The sequence below is a fragment of the Ptychodera flava genome, chromosome 11 (genome assembly GCF_041260155.1).
Source record: "Ptychodera flava strain L36383 chromosome 11, AS_Pfla_20210202, whole genome shotgun sequence".
Classification (NCBI taxonomy): domain Eukaryota; kingdom Metazoa; phylum Hemichordata; class Enteropneusta; family Ptychoderidae; genus Ptychodera; species Ptychodera flava.
Window position 1 is genome coordinate 35,712,871 of NC_091938.1, and position 24,266 is coordinate 35,737,136.

The 24,266-nt window shown below is 36.3% G+C and overlaps 1 protein-coding gene across 1 annotated transcript; it reads left to right on the top strand.

Moving 5' to 3' along the window:
* The first annotated feature begins 350 nt into the window (after positions 1–350).
* Positions 351–8,966, top strand: LOC139144165 (uncharacterized). Its single transcript, XM_070714821.1, has 2 exons — positions 351–1,246; positions 2,565–8,966. Exons 1-2 carry the CDS (start codon positions 961–963, stop codon positions 3,815–3,817), a joined length of 1,539 nt encoding a protein of 512 aa, XP_070570922.1. The 5' UTR covers positions 351–960; the 3' UTR covers positions 3,818–8,966.
* Positions 8,967–24,266: the final 15,300 nt, after the last annotated feature.

The following is a 24,266-nucleotide window of genomic DNA, read 5'->3' on the forward strand; positions in this document are numbered from 1 at the left end:
TTAGATCCTATAAAAGGATGACGCTCTGTCAGCAGTCAAGAAATGTTAGGCCGTGGACCAGAGGGGTCTACTTGCACCCCCAGGATAACAAACCTATCTTTTTATAAAGCCTTGGGATCCCTGAGGGCTAGAATACGAAATAGAATTTTGACAGAAAAAATATAGGGATGCAATAACTGTTATGTTCAACTTTTGAACGGTACCGCAAAATAACCATTTTGCTATCCATGTGCTTTTTTCTTGTGGTACTTGTAAGTCATCTGCCAAATTTTTTAACGTAATCTGACTTGTCGGATATCATTAGAATGGAAATTTATTCCTCTTAAAATGACATATGTAATATGTACGGTGGCCCATATGTGACAGGTATAGACTTATTTACACAGACAAAACTTTAGTTTTGATGGACAAAACTTTAATTTGGGGGCCATAACTCTAATTTTTGCGGACAAAACTCTAATTTGGGTGGACACATCTCTGATTTCTACGGACACAATTCTAATTTGGGCAGACAAAACTTTAATTTGGACGGACACAATTCCAACGTGGGCCACCAGATCTCTATTTTCTACGGACACAATTCTTTTTTCAGTGGACAAAACTTTCATTTGGACGAACACAAATTTAATTCTTATGGACACAAGTCTTCTTTTGTACAGACACAACTCTAATTTTCTTGGACACAATTTTAGTTTCTTGCGATAGAGCTTCCATTACTCCGGAACAAGTCTCATTTCAACGTCGGCAACTCCTATTTCAATAGCCTGCCCTCTAGTGTTCATTGTGACAACAAGCAACTTACGAAGACAAAACATTAACTTTCGAGGACAAAACTTTCTTTTCCTCACGGCGGATATTGAAGTATCCCACAATACTGTTCGTCGACATCGCAGTAGATCGCCGCGCCAACGTGTGTACTATAGTGCTAGCGCTTGTGTTGCAGACGAAAAAAGTATCACCATGTCCAGCTCCAGGTTTGTTTGCGTTACAGACAATATCAAGACAGGCGAATCCATCGAACTTCCCACAGAGGAAAATTTAACAGTTTTATTAAGCACACTGGAAGGCCAGTTTCCCGGTGCATGTGGTTTGAGGTACAAACCAAAGACATTTCGTCCTGGCCCTAATCGTAGCGAATCAGAACGTTTCAGAGGAGTACGGATGGAAGGACGTGTCCTTTACCCACCACACTGCGGATGGGATAATGTTGAACTGTATGTCGTGTATTCTGACTGCAAAACAAAAGGTTAGTGTTCTTATTTTTTCTCCATAGGGAGCTGGAGGTGCACGGTGGAGAGGTTTGCTTTCGGATTTGGATTCAGTTTCGGTTAGAGAGGCTAAACTTAGTTGAAACCCCATTAGCTGCATCTTTTTATATAATTTGAACACAATAATTGTAATCAATAGCAGCTTATTCAAAAGTCCTTTCCAATGTGTAGCCGTTAAATTTTCCTGATATAGGCAAAGGCCTTAGGATTGGCAAAACAACTTAGATTTTAACAAAGAAATGATTTTTGGCTTGCCAGCCAAGTATGGCTGCCACCAACGAGTATGCAAGATGATTAAATTTGATAGACCCATTACATTGCTAGTGATTGATTAGTAAGATTTTCAGAGGTAATGTGACTAATGTTGAGAAGCCAAGATATCGAAGATTGGGTGGTAAAGTTTTTTAAGCAAAATGAAGAAAAGCAGCTAATGGGCTTAAATGACTCGAAAAAATAGTAAAAACTACTATAAATGCAAAGTAATGCTCAGTCCCTCGAACTGGAAACTGAATCTGAAACTGAGACTAAGTTCAGTGTTGTGAGATTTCAGGGGCACTCAAAGCTGAGGGCGGTGTGTTTGTGTTGTCTTGAGGATGGTGAGTTGTTACTTTCACCACTATGCTCAAGTCGATCGACACTATGGTGCTAAATCACCTCTGAAAGCTACAATGCAACAGCTATCGTAGGAGACACCTAAAATCTATTGAAATGACCATGGAGTATGCCTGTTTGAAAATGTATCAGCTTTGTACTACATAGTGATTGCATTTACCGGTATGTGTACTTTGTGTCAGACACACTTAATTCTCATGCCCTCACACCAGGCAGCAGTACTTTCCCTCAAATATGTACAACAATCAGCCTTGCAGTATGTAATTTTGCCAGACAAAAATGATTTAGCTCAATTTTTTGTTGGAAATTGTAGTGACTATGATAAAAGTAATTCTCAAATCAATTTATTTTTTGGTAAACATATTTTATTATTATTTCATTGCTTTAACCTTTTATAAATACTTAGTGGTTTTAGAATACAGAGCAAGATAAAATACTCACACTGTCCATTAAGATTTTCTTCAAAAAGGACTTGTGAACATTTTTGCTGAGAAATCACATGAAAATAAACAAGAATATGGATTGTTAAGAATTTGTCAATCACCCATGTCACTACTTAAAAAAACATATGTCCACTGAACCTCGTGTAACTTTCTTGCATGAAATTTTTAAATACTTGATATATACCCTGTATGTTGTTAAATTTTGATTTCATGTTGCTGTAACATTCTCAATTTTTTTCAGATGTTGAGGAACACAAGAAGGGCTTCTTTGGCAAAGTAAAATCATTCAAGTCTTACAAAGATGAAAAAAGTTCTGTCTTCCGGAAATTGCCTTTTACAGCCAGCAAGAAGAAATCAAAGTCACAAGATGAGCAAGTTACCATAAACATTGGTCTTATGTATTTTGATGAGAAAACTGGGGTATTGAAACCACATTGGGGTAAACGACTGCCCATTAAAGTGCATCGAAATGCAAATTACTCTGCTATCCTAGAGAGTGGTTTAAGCAAATGGAAAGTGTTCCGCAAAAAATTTATTGATGATGGTATGAATTATTTTCTTCTCTTTGAGGATGGCTCAAGAGCCATATTCATACCAGGTGAAGAGAAAAAAGAATTTTTTACCCTTTGTAAATACAAAGAAGCACTGGGAAGGGAGTATAAAAGAATATGCCTGTATCTTTGTCCAGAGGATGATTTTGATAAAGCGGAAGGGTTTGAAAGTTTTATTGATCATGAAGATAATGAAGTATTGTGTGATTATGATGATGATAATGGGATGGATGATCATGAAATCAAGTCAGTTGATAGATCTACTGGTAGTCTGAAAACAAGTGACATAGATAACAACCCTCCAAATAAGAGGAGGAGAATCAAATTTGGAGACCCTACTGATTCAAACACAGGTCATAGAGTTGTTTGTCATAATAGCCGGTCAGTTCAAAGTGATACTAACAGCATGGATTCACAAACAGAGTTCAAAAGAGATGATGTAACTCAAACAGTGTCTGATAGTGTATATGCCACACTTTTCACAGATGACCTTGATAATCATTGCTCTGATTCTGAAGATGATGTTAAAGTAGTTTCACCAGAATTGCCAGCAGAAATTCCATTTCAGGATATTTTGAGTAATTTAGCTACTCAAATCAACAAAGATAAGATATCAAAGTTTAACATTTCAAGGAATAAACTCCTTGAAGGTGTAAAAAGGGGGTTGAAACGCAAGTCGTTTAATCCTTGTAACAAAATATCTGTCAAATTTACAGATGATGAGGGGTCATCAGAGGGAGCAGTTGACGCAGGTGGACCAATGAGAGAAATGTTGACACTTAGTTTGAATCATATCACAAATTCTCAGCTGTTTGATGGTGATGCAGATTCAAAGTATATTTCTTGTGTTGCCAAGTGTATTGATGAGAATGAATACTACTTTGCTGGTCAACTGATTGCCATGTCCTTAGTTCATGGGTTCCCTCCCACACTGTTTTGCTGAGCATTTTTTTGATGCTGTAGTGTTTGGGCCAGATGGTGCAAAACCTACATTGGATGACCTCCCACAAAATAGTTATGGTAAAATGGAATTAATGAAACTAAAGAATGCCACTTTGTCTGAAACTGATAGTGTGATAACTGGAAGCTTGGAGAATTTCCTTGATTTAGCTGGCACATGGAAAATAATCAGATGTGAAGATGACAAAGAAAGGGTTATTATGTCTTCAGTAAAATGGTATTTATATGGCAGGAACAGACCTGCACTTGATCAGTTTAGAGATGGTCTATCTACACTTGGAGTACTTGCTGCAATGCAGCAGTATCCAAATAGTTTCAAGCCAGCATTTTGTCATCAATCTGTTGCTCTCACAGCAGATATGTTTGCTGCTGAGAACAAGGTACAACACACAAGAAGTGAAATTGGATCAAACAAATTTAATGTTGAAAGTAATGTGTTGTCCTATTGGGCAGATTTTCTTCAGGATGTTGAAGAGGGTGAAGTTCCTAACATAACATTTCCACAAATTCTCATGTTCAGTACTGGCTGCAGTGAATTTATCTTTGGATTAAGATTAGAAATTCAATTTCTGCATCAAAATGATGAGTCCGGTGCACCATCAAGGTTTCCCAAGGCCAATACTTGCAGCTGTATACTTCACTTACAAGTTGTACATAACACATACAATGAGTTCAAAATGATGTTGCATTTGGAATTGCAAATGCTAAAGGTTTTGGATATGCATGAGAATTTTTTTGAATACATGATGATGCAAGCAGATCTCACTGTAAACGCATCACCTGTGTACATAAATACCATCCTCTTTTTTTGTTACCATCCTATTATCAGATGCTAGTCTTGATATTTTAAGTACTCACCGTGTCCTTAGTGGCATGTAACTTTCAAACCACATAATGTAAGCCAATGCAATATAATGTAGCATTTATTATATTTTATGAAAGTTTTCATCCGACTGCCAGTATATTTTCAAATCAGTATTCTTACAACAGGTGTTTTCTCCCTTTTTGCCAGTGTTAGATTACCTTGAAAGAATTATGTTGTGAAGCCCTTATAATTTTATCTTACATCATTTTTATTGTTTGTGTTTCATTCAGTAGCCCGGTTTGATACAGTTATATAATCAGGGATCTCAATAATATACATCCAAGCTATTAACACTAACATATATCAATCAGTGTTCTACCTGTGTATGTGTAGTATACACTGGTTTTGAGAAGGGGAGCTACTCTGAAGTATTGGCATCATTCTAGACAAAAAGTAAAGCTAGAGGGTCTAGAGTTCCAGCTGAGCTTGAATACTGTTGCAAAGTTCATGATGATTACCTGTAGATGTTTGGATTTGACTAACCAAATCTATTGCAAATTATTAAAAATTGTAACATTTTCAGAATCAATAGTGATTTAAAGTCAAAGAATCCAAAACATATCTTCAAAGATTGTAATTTTTTTGGTAAGCATGCCAGAAAGGATATAGCTAATAGGGCTTTAATCATTTTAGCTCACAATGATTACTCACATTTGGTTAGCACTAGAAGGTCACCATGCTAAGTTTGATCTTGTTAGAAACAGTGACTTTGGAGATTTTTGTTGGACAAAACACTTGAAAAAAAACCATGGAGAACAAGGATCTTCACACCTGTATCTTATACATTTACCAAGCACTTGATGCTAGATCTTTACTTTGATTAGATAAAGTTATACCATCTAAAGCTACAACAAAGTTTTTCTTGATTGTTAATGAGGTTTTTGTGTATCTGCACCATTCACACATTGTTAGAATATTTCTATGCATAGCTTTGGTGCTTTGAGATGAAAGTTTCAAATATTCTCTTCTTGTATTCAGTGTTTATGATAACTTACAGTTTGTGAAAAGTTTCAAATATTCTCTTCTTGTATTCAGTGTTTATAATAACTTACAGTTTGTGAAAAGTTTCAAATATTCTCTTCCTGCATTCCCAATGTTTATGACTGATACTCTTCACCTGTACTACAAATACCAAGTTGACATACAGTTGTTTACTATTCACTGTATTTACAATATTGAATCAATACTATTAAAGGTCTATCAGCTGCAACTCTGGTTGACTTTTTGACCTCAAAATGGCTGATAATAATGTCCCAGGGGTTATGTAAATTCTACAGGTCAGAGATCTAGCATTTTACTGTATGTTGCAACATCCATTTATGGTTGAAAAGGTACATAAATTATCTTACAGCTTCATTTCATTGTAAAACTTGCAATGAAATGACGCTGTAAGATAATTGATGTACTTTTTTAGTCTCCTCAGGCAAGGACATTGTTCAATATAAAATTGTAGAGCCAAATGCACTCTAAAATTCAGTTAAGTGGAGCCCAGAACTGTTTCACACCTCTGGAGCAAACTTCAGTCAAATAAATCAACTATTGCTGGGCAGTTCTATATTTTTCTCCCAGTACATTGTGGGTGGAGGTTAGTAGTTATCAGAAAGTGTTTATTTTCATAACATAATTTTGAGACCAGTTCTAATAGTTTGAAATTGTAATTCTGAAATCACTACAGAAAGTTGCTGATCATAAACCTTAGAAATCAAACAAGGTGTTAAGATGTCTCATAGGTCCAAGTTTTACACTCAATGGATCTTGCATTATGGCAAATATGTGTGTGTACAAAGAATAGTGAAAAAATGATAAACAAACTATTGATTGGTCTACTGTTGGATACTTGTTTTTTGAAATAAATGTTTTTTATTCAGAAACTAAGCATATACGTTGTCCATACATGCTTGCATGTGAATGAAGTTGCATGTGAATTGAAGAACCACATGTGAAGTAACACCAAGAGAGTTATTGGATATTTCACATTGCAAAACTCTCTACAAAATACCCCATTGCAAATTTTGTAACAATTGAGTGGCCTCTACACCAAATCAGCGTAAGGATCAGACTTTGAGATGAAGATTTAGGTGCATCTGAAGTTCACTTTTCAAAACAAAGAGTTCTGGCTGTATGGATGCAGGTATTGGTGACTAAACATACTATTTATATGAATTTATGAATGGGCCTGAAATATGTTTGTATTGTATGCTTTTACATGTACTCAAACTCCCTCTCTAAGCCCAATGACTTCCTGACAACCATATATAGCATGAGACATGAATGAAGGATTCTAAAATGACAGTTTTGAATTACTGAACCAACATTCTTCACTGTACTGAAATTTCCTTTTAACGCATACTGCAGAAGACAATGGAGTATTTACCTATATGAATCTTTGTAAAGAAAATGTGATCCCATTCTCTAGAACACTTGGAACTGAATACCACTGAGACACTGCATACTGTTTCTTCCATTGCAATACTTGATGTTTTAGAAAATGGTGGGAAATTTCAAATACACTGATATCTATTTATTGTCTTTACTGTTTTGTCACAAATAAGTATTTTTATGATATACAATGTTATTAATTACAAAAATATCTGTGACAAGAATATTGGCGACATTTGATTCACAAATTTTATTGAGCTGCAGCTCATGGGGCTTCAACAATGCAAAACGAAAAATTACTGTTCCACTGCATTCATTTCTTAATGCACATTATGTGCCATCATTTGCACATACAAGTAAATTCTCGTACAGGGCTTTGGCTTCCCTCCAATTATCTGGTACTGACAGTTGACAACTTTGAACCACATACTTGAAGTAATCCTGGTATTCATTTGTATCATCTGATTCAATGATTTGTGTTTCTGCATAGTTTATTTCTTGCTCTGGAACAGGCAGAATCAAATTGTCTGTGCCACCATGGTGTTCTGGAATGAAGTACAATGAATCAGGTCTACCACAGACAGTCTCATTTCGAGACTGTCTTATATAGTGTGTGTTCCAGTGTTCTTTCACATGATCCAAATCTTCTTGAAGGAGGCCGGCAAAACAAAACCATAAACATTCCTTATTCAGCCTATCACTACTGTCAAAGATACCCTGTGCTTCCAAATCTTTGAACAGGTTGATCCACCATGAGGAACGATTCTGCGAAGAAATGACCACCAAGCCTCAATTCTTTGATTACGTTGTGAGGCAACATATCTGTGAGCATCTGAGTCATCTCGAAAGAAGCACTGAATTGCTGCCACTGTCCCGTTTTCAGTACCCAAATCAGTATCCAACTCAATGGGGCACCCTCCAAATTCACGCACAGCATGTAAATAGTATGCGGCCACATTGTCTGGCAAGTTATTAGAACGGGTTACATACAGCCACAAAATCTTCCTGCTATATCCATCAACACACCCGTGTATAGGGAATCCAAAGGGCTTTAGCTTATCGTAGCCATCGATGTGCCACACACAATTGGGCCCTGGGCAAAGATACTCCCTCCGTTTGAGACGGTGCGCTCTGCGTAGTTCGCTGCCTTCTGGGTCCAATTCCCTCAACATTTCTTGAACAACACTTCTTGGCACACGTATGCCACGCAACTGAAGGGAATGCCACACTGTTCTATACCCTCCTACACAGCCAGGGCCATCCAGTATCTGAATAATAGAGTCTCTCACAACATTGATATCGTAATGAGCACATCGTCGCCGTAAATTCAACCGTGCCAATCGCCTCATGAGAGTTCTTGGACTGATATGAATGTCGTAATATTTTGCCAGGAACAACACAATTTCGTCGTACCTATATCCTCTATAAAAGAAATACTCGATCAAGTCGTCTTCACAATACTCCGCAATAGAGTCGCTACAAGTCTCCATATTGCCAACGCAGTAGCACAACGCCATTAGCGGACGAACAGTATTGTGGGATACTTTAATATCCGCCGTGAGGAAAAGAAAGTTTTGTCCTCGAAAGTTAATGTTTTGTCTTTGCAAGTTGCTTGTTGTCACAGTGAACACTAGAGGGCAGGCTGTTGAAATAGGAGTTGCCTATGTTGAAATGAGACTTGTCCCGGAGCAATTAAAGTTGTATATCAGGAAATTGAAAATTGTGTCCAAGAAAATTAGAGTTGTATCTGCACAAAATAAGACTTGTGTCCATAAGAATTAAATTTGTGTTCGTCCAAATGAAAGTTTTGTCCACTGAAAAAAGAATTGTGTCCGTAGAAAATAGAGATCTGGTGGCCCACATTGGAATTGTGTCCGTCCAAATTAAAGTTTTGTCTGCCCAAATTAGAATTCTGTCCGTAGAAATCAGAGATGTGTCCGCCCAAATTAAAGTTTTGTCTGCCCAAATTAGAATTCTGTCCGTAGAAATCAGAGATGTGTCCGCCCAAATTAAAGTTTTGTCTGCCCAAATTAGAATTCTGTCCGTAGAAATCAGAGATGTGTCCGCCCAAATTAAAGGTTTGTCCATCAAAACTAAAGTTTTGTCTGTGTAAATAAGTCTATACCTGTCACATATGGGCCACCGTAAATATGCAATATCTTCGATAGATTTTTTTATGAAATGGGACCAAAACTTACCCATACCCCCAAAATCTAAAAATTCTACCAATTTTTTACCTTCAAGTTGGCATAACACAAAAGGCAATGCTTTGTATGACATCTGTTTATGTGCTACAAGGACATGTCAAAATGTGAAATAGACTTTTGTAGGAAAAATATTGGGATGCTATAGGTATACCAGTCATACCTTGAAGGGTACCGCAAAATTACAGTATTGCCAACTCGTATGCATTTTCGTTTAACCTGTCTTTTGTAAGTCATCTGCTGAGCTTATTTTTTTACATAACCTAGCTTGTGGGCTAACATTGAAAAGGGATTTTATTCCTCTTTTAGATGACATATTTTAATATGCAATATCTTCCATAGCTTTTATAAAATATGACCAAACTTACCCTGTACCCCAAACTTTATATTGCAAATTACTGTCACTGCTTATCTCAAATTCTACCAATGCAATCTGTTTTATTTGCTACGGAGACATATCAAAATATGAAAGAGGCTTTTAACAGAAAAAGCATTGGAAAAGGGAACTGTAAAGTCAAAGTATTGCGAATTGCATCTTTTTTGTTACACGTCATATTCTACCATTTTTTAACCTAGACAGATAATAAAGGGTAATGCCTTGTATGACATCTGTTCTATTTGCTATAAGAACCTGTCACAAATACGAAATAGATTTTTGGGCAATGCCTTGTGTGAAATCTGTTTTATTTGCTACGAGGCCATGCCACAAATATGAAATAGACTTTTAACTGAAAATATATTGGGACACAACAGCTGTCACAGTCATATGTTGAAGGGTACCACAAAATCACGATTTTGAGACCCGTGAACATTTTTGTTAAACCTGTCTTTGTTTAAGTCATATGCCGAGCCTAACTTATACATAACCTGGTTGTGGGTATCATTAGTAAAGCGATTTATTTTTCTTTAAGGTGACCTTTTGTAATATACAAATATCCGTTACAGTTTTCATGAAATAGGACCAAGACTTACCTAATACCCCAAAAGATTACATTTCAAATTACGGTTTATCTTACGTTCTACCATTTGTTTTTGCTCCACACAATACAGAAGGCAATATAATGCTTATATGAAATCCGTTTTGTTTGTATCAGACGTATGTCAAAATATGAAGTGAACTTAATATGATTTAGTCGCCACTGGGATCATATTTCTAGGGGTACACAGATACGGCAAATTTCCTGAAACATATAAATTTTATCAAACACGTCTTTATGAAAGAAGTCAGCCAAAATCATAGTCACGGATGATCTCAAAATATTATCAGCATCGCATATTAAATTATTTGTTTCAAGTTTGTTTTGTAAGATTTGACCTGAAAAGTTCTTATGTGGAACTCCAATTTAATATTTTGGCAGAACAATTTTTGAAAACTAATTATGGTATGTGTTCTACTCGCTGTAATGGAGATGAAAAAAGAAAGGCATTATACTGAATTATACAGCAACTGAATGACAAACAAGGTGCAGAATTCAGCCTTTAAGGTTCTGTTTTCTAAACTGTATCAATGAGCACAGCTAATTCAACAGTTTAGCTGATCCAATAATCGTTCTAAACATTATACATTACATCAAAATTACCTGGGCGTTCCTGAAGAAAAACTTGTATAGATATATCAGAAAGCTGGACTTCCTTCATAAACAAAATATTATGGAATAGATATACCTGATATTTAGCTGCTCTAGTTATCGTTTCTAAACTTCATAAAGTAGCATAAGTGTCTAAGATATGTCATATAGCTTGGCTTTCTTCATTAACAAAAATAGGGATTTGTCCAATATTTAGCTGCTCTAATGATAATTTCTAAACTTCATAAATAAGCAAAAATTTAGCTAGCCATACTTAAGTACTTTATGGCATTCTCCAGTAAAATATTTTCAGGATATATCCGATATTCAACCGATCTAATTATCGTTTCTCATCTTTACGAATTAAATCAAAGGATGTTCTATAGTTTAAAAGCATGTATCTGATACTTGATCGATCTCATTATTGCTTCTACACTCAGTATACTTTATAAAGTAGTTCAGATTTAGCTGGGCTGACATGTTCAAACGTTCAAAATTTGGTAATAGCTTTTCTGTAATTGTGTGTTACTGAATGTGCAAATGATGTATTGTGAATACTGAACTGCGTAAAGTCTCTAAGGTTTATGTTCAATCTGGACTGGAGTGTCACTGTTTGTATAGGAAGGTTCCCATTTGATCAGATAATTGGCCAGCCAACACTACCTTGCTTAGGTCTTGGGTGGATAACAAGAAAATGATTGGCAAATATTTAGGATTGTCGTTTAAACTTGTTGTCTTAGCCTATTGTAAACACCATGGAAAGGAATAAAATACTGGCCAGCTGACTAGCCATGTAAAAGCAAGCAGAGATCCGGGGAGTGCCAAGCACGGACATGACGGACAAAAGTGCAGCATTGTGTTTTAGCTTTGCTTTCCCTACCTTTCATGTTTGTTAAAACAAAAGAAAGTGGAGTAATACCGTTTAATTTACGGTGCCACGTTTTTGCATTTCAACAACATATTATGTACGACCAAGAAATTACTACCAAAATATACCATGTTCAAAATATTATAGGCATGAATCCATATATATATTTATGCAATAGACCATTGACATTGAAATAACTCTAAAACCAATATCTAAATTATGAAATAGATATCAAATTACACAAGATCAGTTTCATGTGAAATGAATTATGAAAAGTAATGTATAAAATATAGTACATATAGCCAAAAAATAAAATAAAAATATGATCGTGTTCTCCACGTGGTCAAAATTTAAACGGCTGCACTTATGTACTAATTGTATTTACATGATAAATCTCTAACATTGACAATTATGGGGATACATAAGAGATTTCCGCCCAAATTGTTATTGTTTTTAAAGTTAAAACTAGAAGGTTTGTTATACAGTAAATACTATTGTGCTTTTTGGTATGTGTAGGCCTACGCGTGAATGTAGATGAACAAGAGTGAGAGATTGGGTTAAATTTCCCCACAATTTTCCATGTCAGGCCTTGTGATTAACATCCTGCAAAACTTGTCAATGGCTGACTTATAAAAATTAGAAAAGATAATTAGTCAATGTCAAAATATTGCACATATTCAATATTTCTAATCAAGAACACTCCATCAATTGGAAGAACATGGAACATGGGCCGATCTAGGCCTATTTGCAAAACCTGATGATTGTCGCACGTACCAGCTACCCGGGGGTAGGTAACTCCATGGCTAATAGTACGGGGGGGGGGGGGGGCTCCGCACGAACATGGAAACCCAAACTGTTGTGATACCAGTTTTGAGCAAAAAAACCTACCCTTTCTGATACCTAGTTGTCGAAACGCAGCTATCTCTTGGCAGGGAAGCGTGGGGTTGACCTTTGACCCGCATAGCAACTCACGCTACCCCGCCAACAGATCATGATCAGATACCGTACAATACCATACGTATACAGATACGACTCACTCGCCTTGCGTACCAGGGGTACATGTACCAACAGTCAAACCGACAGATCGGAAATATTGATGGTAGATCTGGGATGTAGATACATGGGTTTCCAGTGTTGACAGCATGATTTTTTAACAAATGTCAGTTTGTGTTTAAAACCGGACCCTTTCTCATACCAACACCTCGTGAAAAGTATACCCTTTCTGATACCAAACAGTGCAAAAAAACGACCCCTTTCGCGCGGACCCTCCCCGTATAGCCATCTATGGGAGTTACCCCCCCCCCCCCGGGACCAGCTACAACTCTAAAAATGCTTAAAACTGGTGCATCAACGATTACAAATAAGAATAAAATAAAAAAAATCTGAATAGTACCTTCTGATAGTCTAACTACACAGAACAGCTGACAGCTGATCATCGTATAAAACATTCAATTTGACAATTTTGAATCTTCCACTTTTGCCTTGTTGCAACCATATTGTCAATAATTTTATTAAGAGAACCCGTTTTTCTGGTAGAATGAAATTATAAAACAATAAAAAATGCAAATAGTAATCTTAATATGCATTTATGATGGTAATACATCCACTATTCACTGCAGAATCATCCGTAAGAGCAGCAACTGCGGGATTTTACAGTAATTGATGGTCGTCATATAAAAATGGCCGCCACACCAGAACGAGGCTCTAACCGTGAAAGATCGGTATCAAAATTGATTTTAAATAAAAACAATATGCAAATGGTAATTTTAAAAGGCATTTATGATGGAAATACGTCCTTTATTCACCACAGAATCATCTGTAGAGCAGCAAATATGGGATTTATAGTGACTTATGGTCGCCATATTTCAAAATGGCCGCCACACTAGAACGAGGCTCAACCCGTGGTGGCTCGGTATCCAAATTGATTTATATCATGATAATCTACATTCGTACCAAATTTCATGCTTTTATCACAAATGCACAATTGTTATGAAAATTTTGGTTATGCCGCACCACTATTATGAGTTTTAAATATCGGTAAATATTGAGTTATTTGCTTCTCTAGTACCATTATTTTATTATACCATGATTTATCCATACTTTTTAGTGTTTTTATTAGTTTTCTGATCTGTACAGCTTTTTATTAATTTTGTAGACTCAATGGAAGATTACGGCCCAATTGGAAACTCACTCAATTGGTGTCTATAAATGGGTTATCCTGTAATGTGAATAAATAAATGAATAAATAAATAAATAAATAAATAAATACATACATACATACATACATACATACATACATACATACATACATACATACACAACATGAGATAGTTTTGGCTTGAGATGAAATTGTGGCCGGGTTGGTCTTAATCTAAGAGGGTCAGACCAAATTGATTTGTAGTAATTAAAATATGGCCGAGTTAACCCTGACTTTTATCGTGAGTAACTTTTATATCATGAAAGTAACAGGAGACAAACGCTAATCCTTTCTAGCCATCACCAAAAGGGGGTTAGATGAAATCGACAATGTCGTCTGACTTCTATGTTTGAGTCTAATATTAGAAGAGGGACGTCACTTCAGTGGACTGCCATACTTTTTGTCCGATAATAGGATGTGAGGGATGATATCGCCTAACTACAATATACTGAGTGAAAGTCTAATGTCAAAAGGGGTCTTTAGTAAGTGCCTGGCAAGCTATTTTGTCGTTTAAGTATCCGATAAGAATTGATAATACCGTCTAAATTCTAAATTTGAGTCATTTCTAATATTAGGAAGCGATGGATTCAGACACATTGTCGAATAATATCGTGTCAAAATCTTAATCTAAAATATTGTCCGTGTTAGTACATAGATATCGTGCTTCTGGCACACTCTAACTCACTTGGTGCATTTATACCCATATGTGAACGGGGAATCTAAAATCATAAAAGCAGTATTCGACCGTTTCAGTTAGGGACCTCCTATGACCTGTAGGACACGTCTCAATTAGCTTTTAAACAAATCTTTCTATTACATGTTAACACTTAAAACACTCTATAGAGACTTCCACTCACCACTCTATTGTACGCTACTTCCTGGCCTTAGGCAAGAGAACGGTGGCTTTGATGATTTCGTATTGTCACTGACCGACTTTGAAGGGAAAAGCTTTCACTCATTCTGGTAAAAAAGCACCTTGAGGCAGTTCGCCATAAATTGAAAAAAAAAATCTCATGGACTTCATAGACTGTGACTGGGAGGCTGACTAGGAGGTTTTCGGCATGATCTATCTGTATGCTTCACTGCTTCCATCCACCACTGTAGTACTGCAACCTACATTTCGGCACAGAGGCTAAGCTATCTCAAAGAGAGAGATACTTAGCTCGACATTGACATATCAGGTATAAAGTCCCAATCCCATTGGGAGATATTCTTTTTCAGGTGTTTTAACTTTCACAGATACATTTTTGTCCTTTTTATTTAACTTTGCATCAGTCTTTCATAATGGATTGTTCCTTAAAAATTTCTGTTATAATTTCCTGATGGCATTGAGATTTCATTGTGACTTTGATCGATACTACATGTAAACAAATTAACAGCTACTACTCTGTCTACTACATATGATTCAAAAAGTAATTTAGAATTTGTTTTGTCCAAATGTTTTATTTCTAAACAAACTTTGTACATACATTCAGTGCATCATACATTATTAACATAAGCATTGTAATCACTACTATGTAAGATTTCAATCACTACAACATGGATATTGTTTGATGCGAACTTTCTCTCTACCTCATCATCTGGTCTGCACGGCTTGGTTAGGCCAGTACAATCTAATCCTCCATATATGAAGAAGAGTCCCTGTATAAATAAATACCAATGGTGTATCATCAAGTGTTTAAGTTTTACGTAATCTAGTTTCAACTGATTGCTGCCCAGAACTGAACTCAGTATTTGTTAGTTATCAGATACGTAATGGAATTTTGTGAGACTTTCACTAACTGATAATTTTATAAAGATATTGATAGGGCTATGTTAATATAGGGCTATATTGTATAGAATTAGATTTGACATGAACTTTTTGTATCCCAGGAAATGTGAGCTTTGTTTGAGGGCGTAACATTCAAATCCATGAATTAATAAGTAAAATGTTGCTGCAGTGTTCATTCTCAACAAAAAAGAGTTGTATTGCCGATATGGAGATTTACCTTGATTGAAGTTGCAGGACTTGCTGGTTCAAGTCACCTGATGACAGAAATGATTTGCCAAATTGGGATAAAGAGTTACGCCATTGAACATAGTTGGAGAATTTATTTTAACTTTTGTGAAAACATCATATTCATTGAAATTTATTGATTCACTTTGCATCATGTGAAGTTTTAATAAATCAGCATAGACTATGACATGTTCTATGCCAGTAAAGAAGTGTTTTTTCCATAGGTTTACTCTTTGTTTAAATTGGTATAGCGAAACCTGTTGCACTATTAGTAATAGTGAAAGAAAAGCTTTTTGCTTCATTAACAATGAATCACTGTAATAAATGATCAGAGAACACTCATTTAGAGCTTTCATAGTGTTTCCAAGAGACTCTTAAGTTTATTTCTTGTTCCTCATATTTTTTTAAGTAAAAAAGTTGACTGCCATGTATCCTTACAATTTCTTCTCCTTTAATACTATAGATTTTTACTGAACTATGTATGCACTGGACTGTAATCTCAGTGTTTTATCAAATGAGCTTTTCTGTAGTTCATTTTACATATGTCTGAATTTTGACTTAGTAAAAATGCATCAAGAAATACCGTACGAGTCTAAATGATTCTTTCGATATTGAAATGCTAGATATGTATGACATATAGACTCTTGGCAAACTTCAAACATCTGAATATGATTTGAAAATATTGTCATGGTTTTCAAGTTTTCATTTAGCCTTTTCAGCAGTCCATGGGTGTTGATCCATATGGTGCTGCTCACAATACTAGAAATATGGCATAATTCTCTCTATGATTTGTACCATCAGAGATTCCTGAGAATGAAATTTACTGTGCCAAAAATATATGACCTCAAAAATGTATCACACATACTCAAACCCTTGAAGGATAACAGTTGCTCTGAAGATTGCCAACAAGACAGTGTGAGCCATAATGGTTTCTAAAAATTTACTGCTCAGTAGAATGACTTGTCAAGAGTTGACAGAACATTTGCACAATATCATCAGCCAAATGTCAATGTGACAGCATATTTTATCTAATTGTGATCAAAGAAACTATAATAATAATAATAATAATAATAATAATAATAATAATAATAATTTGGTTCAACGTAATTGAGATGATACTTCCTTTACACTGATACAGAGTGCTAATCTAAACTGTTTACTTAAGTGTAGTTCTGCTCTGCAAATTATGCAATTGTGTAATCAGGGTTGACACGAGAATAAGACTCCTCTTGCCCTTTCTAACCTGATCGCCAAATTTGCATGCTTTTCTGCATTTATTCTGCAGACAAAAGGACTTACTTTTCGCTAAGCAACAGTACATGGTGTGCTTCGTCACAGTGCCCCTATTGTAAGGGGCATTACCTTATCCAACCACAGGGTGGGGCCACCAGAACGAAACCCAACTGTGGCACAGAACTTTAACACAGGCTGTGTAAGATGGCATGTCCACAGGGAAACCTCAATGAGTATGCACACTGCCCCTCCCCAGACCACCTGGGAAACCAACACTAGGCCTGTGAGAAAGCACCTACGCCGCAGCCCTTGCAATTCAAGGACGATTCCCACTATTTTAATTCATTCATTGCAGCCAGTTGTAATTTTATTCATTGCGGCTGGAAACTCCCCTAAAACTGAACCGAAGACCAAAAGTTCACCCATTTACTCCTGCACAACATGGCCGATGGAGTCGACATTGGGTAGCAGAGCACCATGCACACTTGTCAAGTTCGGCAGATCGTCCATGTAGCCGACACGAACACGAAGTGTCTGTTACCGGCTACCGAAAACTATGAAAACAGTAAAGAATGAGCTACAAAATCACTATCAGTTTTAAGTTGAAGGTAGAATAAGTCTGTGTCTTTGTATAAATACTATAAAAATAGTAGAAAGTGAGCAACCAGCTGAAAGTTAGTTGAGGAGACCTTTACCGCATATCATTTGCATCTCATTGTCGGCTACATGGACTGTGTGCCTCAAGTTCATCACCACGAACACTTCTCATACAATGCCCTCTCCACTAAACACAACCCTAAATTTGTACTTGATGCCATCTACAAGGAGGTTTAAACTTGAACTTGATAGGCCCATTTTCCAGACTCCACTGCTTAACTGTGTCATTGCAACTGCATAAGTAACTCACTCGGCACACTGATAAACCCAAGAAAGACACAGGGTTCACCACATCGTATGATGGATCTGTCCCACCGAACAGACAAAAGTATCAACACCTACATTCACAAAGACAACTACTCGCTCTACTTGACTTTCCTGCAATATAGCCATCACACAGAAATATGGCCTGGGCACCCTTGTGAAGATTGCAGGTGTAAAGAATGATGCAAAAATTGTCAGTAGAACTGTACAAATTAAAAAGGCCTGAAATTTGCCCAATAAAACACCTCTTGGTAGCATCAAAACAGTTGTATGGCACAGGAATTACATCTGTTTTCTTAGCACCCAAACAAGGAATGTTATGACTAAACATGATACACAATCTCACTAAAATATGATGCCATATTTCCCAAAAGTACACAATCAAAAATGCCTCGATCTTCACAGGTGTGACAAGGAAGTACTATAAACCAGACACAGTGAGTCGTACTTAAATTTACACCATGTGTAGTTTTGCGCAAACCTTGTTCCACATAAACAAAAACCTGCCAAAGCGATTTTGAATGGATTCAATTCCTTTCAACCTGATGCTTTGATATTGTGATAAAAATGCTATCATATTGTATTCTAACATTGGTCTGGGAAGCGTAGTGTATAAAATGATGTAAAACAATAATATCGTCAATTATATTAAAATGAGACTAAGGAGGAGCTGTACATTGCTAACACAGTTTTTTTTAAGGAATATTTCTCATCAAAGATGACAGACAAGGAAACCCCCTTATAATATATTCTCAAAAAGTAGAAAATCTAAAGTTTAGTATGGTAGCAATAGTTTACTCAGATGAAGGGGTATATATTTGGGGTAAAGACCTCAACTTAAATATTATAAAAAAATCATTTAAATCATTAAGTTGATACTATTTTCTGAAATGTAATATTTCACTTGAAAGAAGAGTATATGTAGAATAAACCTACTATTTTATTTTGCATTATCTCTCCTCATTCTAAAATGGCATGGGTTAAAAGACTGACACTCAGAAAAAGTGATTAAAAACATGATAAACAAAATTAAAAATCCTCTTAATTAAAAATGTAAGAACTATATTGCCAAACAATAAAGCCATTTGTTATATAGCATTTAAAGAACATTATGTGAAAATTTCAGTACATTTGGCCAAGCCAGAGTGGAGTTAAATTCTTTGGAAATCATGAAATTGGGAGAAAAGAGAGGCCAGAAATTCAGGTAATTTGCACACATTTGCATAAATTAACAATTTTTTTATCGTGCAACTTACTACTGCTTGACAAGTTAAAAGGTGCATTTGCAAAACAAGTGATTTTGAGCAAATACTCTGTGTTGGATGCAACCCCCCTTAATAAAACAACCATGAGATATGCCTTGACCAAAATATGATCAACTCAGCATCTAAAATTGTTTGAGCTTTGAGTCTGAGAGATTGTTCTGTTATCAATTGATTATCAAAAGTTATTGGTCAGAGCTCTATAGGTTTCCTTCGAAGGATGTGGTCATTATGTTGTGCACTTACTGAATCATAATGGATGTTAAGAGGTTCGATTGTGGGCCCTCTTTCACTCAAGAATCATTTGCATCAATGTCCGAGGTCATAAGAAGTTTCTCCTAAAATCAGAGACTTCATGTCGTATTTTACAAGACTCCCAATGTCGTTTACTGGAGTGACTGTCTGTTTGGAAATTACCTCAATTTGTCGTACTCCGGAAGTTACTTCATACCAACAGCTAGGATATGACGCACCATCAATATTCCTCTGTGTCTTCTATCAGATAAGTAACTTTGAACCACTTTAAGAAATCATTGTGGAAACCATAGTCACTTTATATTTATTTATTTATTTATTTATTTATTTATTTATTTATTTATTTATTTATTTATTTAGTTTTATTCAGTCCATCATCCAACGAGTACCGGTGCTAGCCCATTTACAGGATATAGTACCAATAACCCACTACCCCAATGGAGCACAGGGTCATGAGTAAAGTGCCTTGCTCAAGGGCACAATACTGAGCTACTGAGTTTCTAATTCACCGTCCTCCGACAATGAATCCGCTACTCTGAATCTACCAGGACTTGAACTGTGTCTCAAATTCACCATCCTCCGCTAGTGAGTCCATTACCCTAACAACTGGTCCACAGTGCCTCTGAAGTAAGAGAACAAGATCACTTTATGAAAGACTTTGCCAAAATCTATGTAAATTGCATCTAACTGTGACCTTAAGCTGCTGTCAATGGCATTGCAAGCAATTTTTTTGATGAGATTGAGAGATTTGAGGTGGTTTTGGACCATGTTCCTGACAAAACCAATGTTGGTTACAGGGTAGATATGAGGGTAAATGCTGTCAGTGAAAATTCGTTCAAAATCATCCGATGCACTTGTAGGTATAAAAAGTCAAAATCTGTAATCGATGACACAAACTCCTACATTAGGGAGCCGTCATTATTTATGGCCTGGGGGGGGTCGGAGGAATCTGAGGGGGGTCACTCAAAAAATCGAAAGCTACAAGGGGGGGGGGGTTGCTCAAAAGTGGAGAACAAGAAAGGGGGGCTACTCAATTTTGTTGATATGTACTGAAGCATTTAGTGGAGTTACGAATTAATACAACAATAATAGTAAAGATATGTATATTCATACCCGGTATTTGTGTACACACACACACACATAATAATATATATATATATATATATATTATATATATATATATATATATATATATATATATATATATATATATATATATATATATATATATATATATCATAATACAGGTGGTTTCAAGTAGAAACTAAAATCTCATTACGCTATGTGTTTCACGTTATTGTGATCTTCAGACGAGAATGATCAGCTATTCGACATGGCAAGCCTTACGTTAGAGGCTAGTACTGAGTACATTTTTCAGTATTTCCTGATTAAAGATTGATATACTTGCCTGATCATCAATGAGAAACGTCTGCTTTCCATATTCTACATTGTATAGGTTACCGATAGGGGATAATGTGTAAAGCAAGCTAATTCTGATTCTATAAAGTTTAAAACCAGTGGAATGCCTTGACAACAAACCCATCTTTTATTGCAGGAAAATAATAATAAATAATAAATGTGAATAAATGTATGTCTGTCGCTATTTTTTCGTTTTCAAAAAATGTAATTGAAATCAGTGAACTGGAATATAAGTTTTGGAATACTGTCTCAGATTTCTGTTCCTTTGAGTTTTTTATATGAAAAAAATCTGAAAAAAATACTCCCCAAGTGCCACCAAATAACACCATTTTAATCTCTATTTTTCAAAAGCTCAATGGCGTGTCCCCCCTCCTGACCTCCCCCGCGACCACTTTTGCGGTCGCTTGTGGTGCTTTCGTACCACATCTTCCCCCTCTTGTAAACAAATCCTATGGAGAACACTGCATGTCATCAGAGCACTGGATACAGACCTGTACATCAGCCCCTGTCACAGCAATGAAACCTCTTTCCGACACATACCTGTGCCACGGGGTTTAATCAGGGGCTGTTTTTTTTTGGGGGGGTCACTCAAAATTTCTGTAGCAGACAGGGGGGGTTACTCAAACACGTCATGGTTGGCAGGGGGTTACTCGAAATTTTGGAGTTTCTAAAGCAATTCCTCCGACCCCCCCAGGCCGTAAATAATGACGGCTCCCTTAGTATTGAAATACTCGACACATTTTGATAGAATGTGGCTGTTCAGATTATCACTATGCTGGGCTTGGTTTGTGTCCAAAACTTGATAGGAGATCGTGAATCTTACCTAGGTTAATGCCAAACATTGTAAGCAACATATAACAATGCTGGCAAACTGAGGAACACCAGGATATTAAAATCAGATTTTGTAAAGACTGGATAGCAATAATTGTTAAATAGAGCTACCTTCTCCCTAGTATACTGTTGTACTTAAATGACTGATGAGGACGAGTGGTCCTTTGATCTCACCCTCTCAGAGACAAGTCATTGTTGATGACACAGTCCCCATTTGTTAATTAGTAATTTGATTACAGGTCCTCGGAGAGTGAGGATAGAGTCCTCTTCATTAATGGCGTCTGTGATTAAAAATACTGCAATATAGATGAGGCTAAATTCTAAATGGCCGAGAATTAGCTTTATGGTGGTGAAAACGTAAAACCAATCTCTGACTGCCACCCTAATTACAAAAGATCGTTAAAATTTGATGATTCAAGTAGTAATTAATCGATAGGATTTTGCCAAACATTTTTCAATTCATACAACACTGACAGATTATCACCTGTACCACATTTCATACATTAGCTTCTGGACATTCACCCTAAAAACAAAATTCATCATGTATGCAAATTTGGAATTACTTTAAATGACACTGTTATGTGTCAATGATTTCATAGCACTGTGAGATTAATCTCTTTACCATATTTCACAAAGTTGATGTAGTATTTCTGGACATATCACTCAAATCATGAAAGTTCATTAATTATATGCAGATTAAAAATTTATTAAATGGCACTGATTATGCAAATGAGCAAAAAGTATGAAACTCACACCAACCAAAAACTAATCAGTTCTTGCCATTTACAAACTTAATCTATGTACCAGATTTGATTCTGATCTGATAAGCTGTTTTTGAGATATTAACCCAACAGACAGAAACACAGACAGACACATACCGTACAGACAGACATACACAGACAGACATCACACGTGGGCTAAAAGCTGTGCCATCATTATACATTTGTAGAAAATCAAGCATGGTAATCCCCATCTTTTTCCTTTAATGTTTGATCGTTCTAATATGACAGAATTCAAAACTCCCTGATAACTGTAAAATCTCCTGGTCTTCCATATGTTGCTCTCTAGCCTGATCTTGTGTAAAAGTATGTTTCACTGTCATGAGCGTAAATATTACCCAAACCCTTCTTCAACAACCGGTACATCTGAGTCAGAGCTATCTCAATGACACTGCCTGTAGCATTAGCAGGGCAGGAGCGGTATTAACATTGGTAATTTTGACAATATTTTTGTTCAGTTTAAACAACTGCATTCTTGTTCTACTTGACCCTAAGTTAGTAAGTATTCAGCTTTTCAACACAGCCTGTGTATGCGTGCCGTGTCATATATTTTATTATTTTTATTTCCGATATAAAAGAAATGAAATGCAAGAAAACCGTTCTATATCTTGTTCAATTATTACAATTAAACATTAGAAAAATTCGATGGCATTAAAATGTTATTCAGTTTTCATGAATTACCTAGCTTTGGAATCGGAAAATGTAAAAAATAAAGTTGGGAACAAAAATATTTTCACCCCCCCCCCCCCCGTACGCACAGCAAAACTTTTAAGTGTATGGCTTTTTTCATCTCTTTCTTGCAAAGTTTTTCAATCTTGTAAATTTGTTTGTTTTGTATTTCGTTTTACGCCAATGTCACGTATGTGTACACGGCTAAATAAAATAAGTGCCTATAAGTGCCCCTACTTTACTATCCCCTAAATTTTCGACCCCCACCCCCAGCGAATTCCTCCAGCCCCTCCCCCTCACCAGTAAATATGATATTAAAGTCTACTGGGCGATTCTCCGCAGCGCGAACAGTATCGATATCACAGGCATGCGACACGTCGTCGCTTTGCTATCGGTAATGATTCACATGCACAATACTGTGAATCAGTGAAGAAACAAATTAACAATCAGTACATACCGATCGCGAAGCGACGTGTCGTTTGCAGAAGTGCCACTTTCTTCACAAAAAGAAGAAAATTTGTCCTAAGCATACCTTACAACGTCCTTGGTTGCACTTGAATCTTTGTTGATAATGAGCTCTTCAAGTTCCTACGCTGCTGAAATGGGAAATCTTGTTGTTTTAGTTAGAGGCTCGTTGCTCATTTCGGGTGGTCGTCATACTGTAGCCGCCATTGCTTCAAACCTGCTAGATGCAGACGACACTAAGCGTATGGTCACGTGACAGGCAAATAGGCGCTGACCGCAAATGACGTCATTTTTTATGAGGGCTGATCGCAAATGACGTCATTTTTCTTTAATTTAAATCAAAAAAATAAATATCTCTCTGCATTCTCCCAAAGGAACACGAAAATAAAGTCTGCTGGTGTTAGATTGGATGCTAAAACTAGTCACACAAAATCATATGAATAGTACAGATACTAGTGTTATTGGATTATGATTGGTATGATTGCGATTATTATACTTAGATCTTAGATACTTAGGCCTAG

Bases quoted from the DNA above. Each gene is read 5' to 3' on its own strand.
- LOC139144165 (XM_070714821.1), top strand. From the start codon at position 961: ATGTCCAGCTCCAGGTTTGTTTGCGTTACAGACAATATCAAGACAGGC. The intron at 1,247-2,564 runs GTTAGTGTTCTT...AATTTTTTTCAG, and splicing joins TTCTGACTGCAAAACAAAAG to ATGTTGAGGAACACAAGAAG.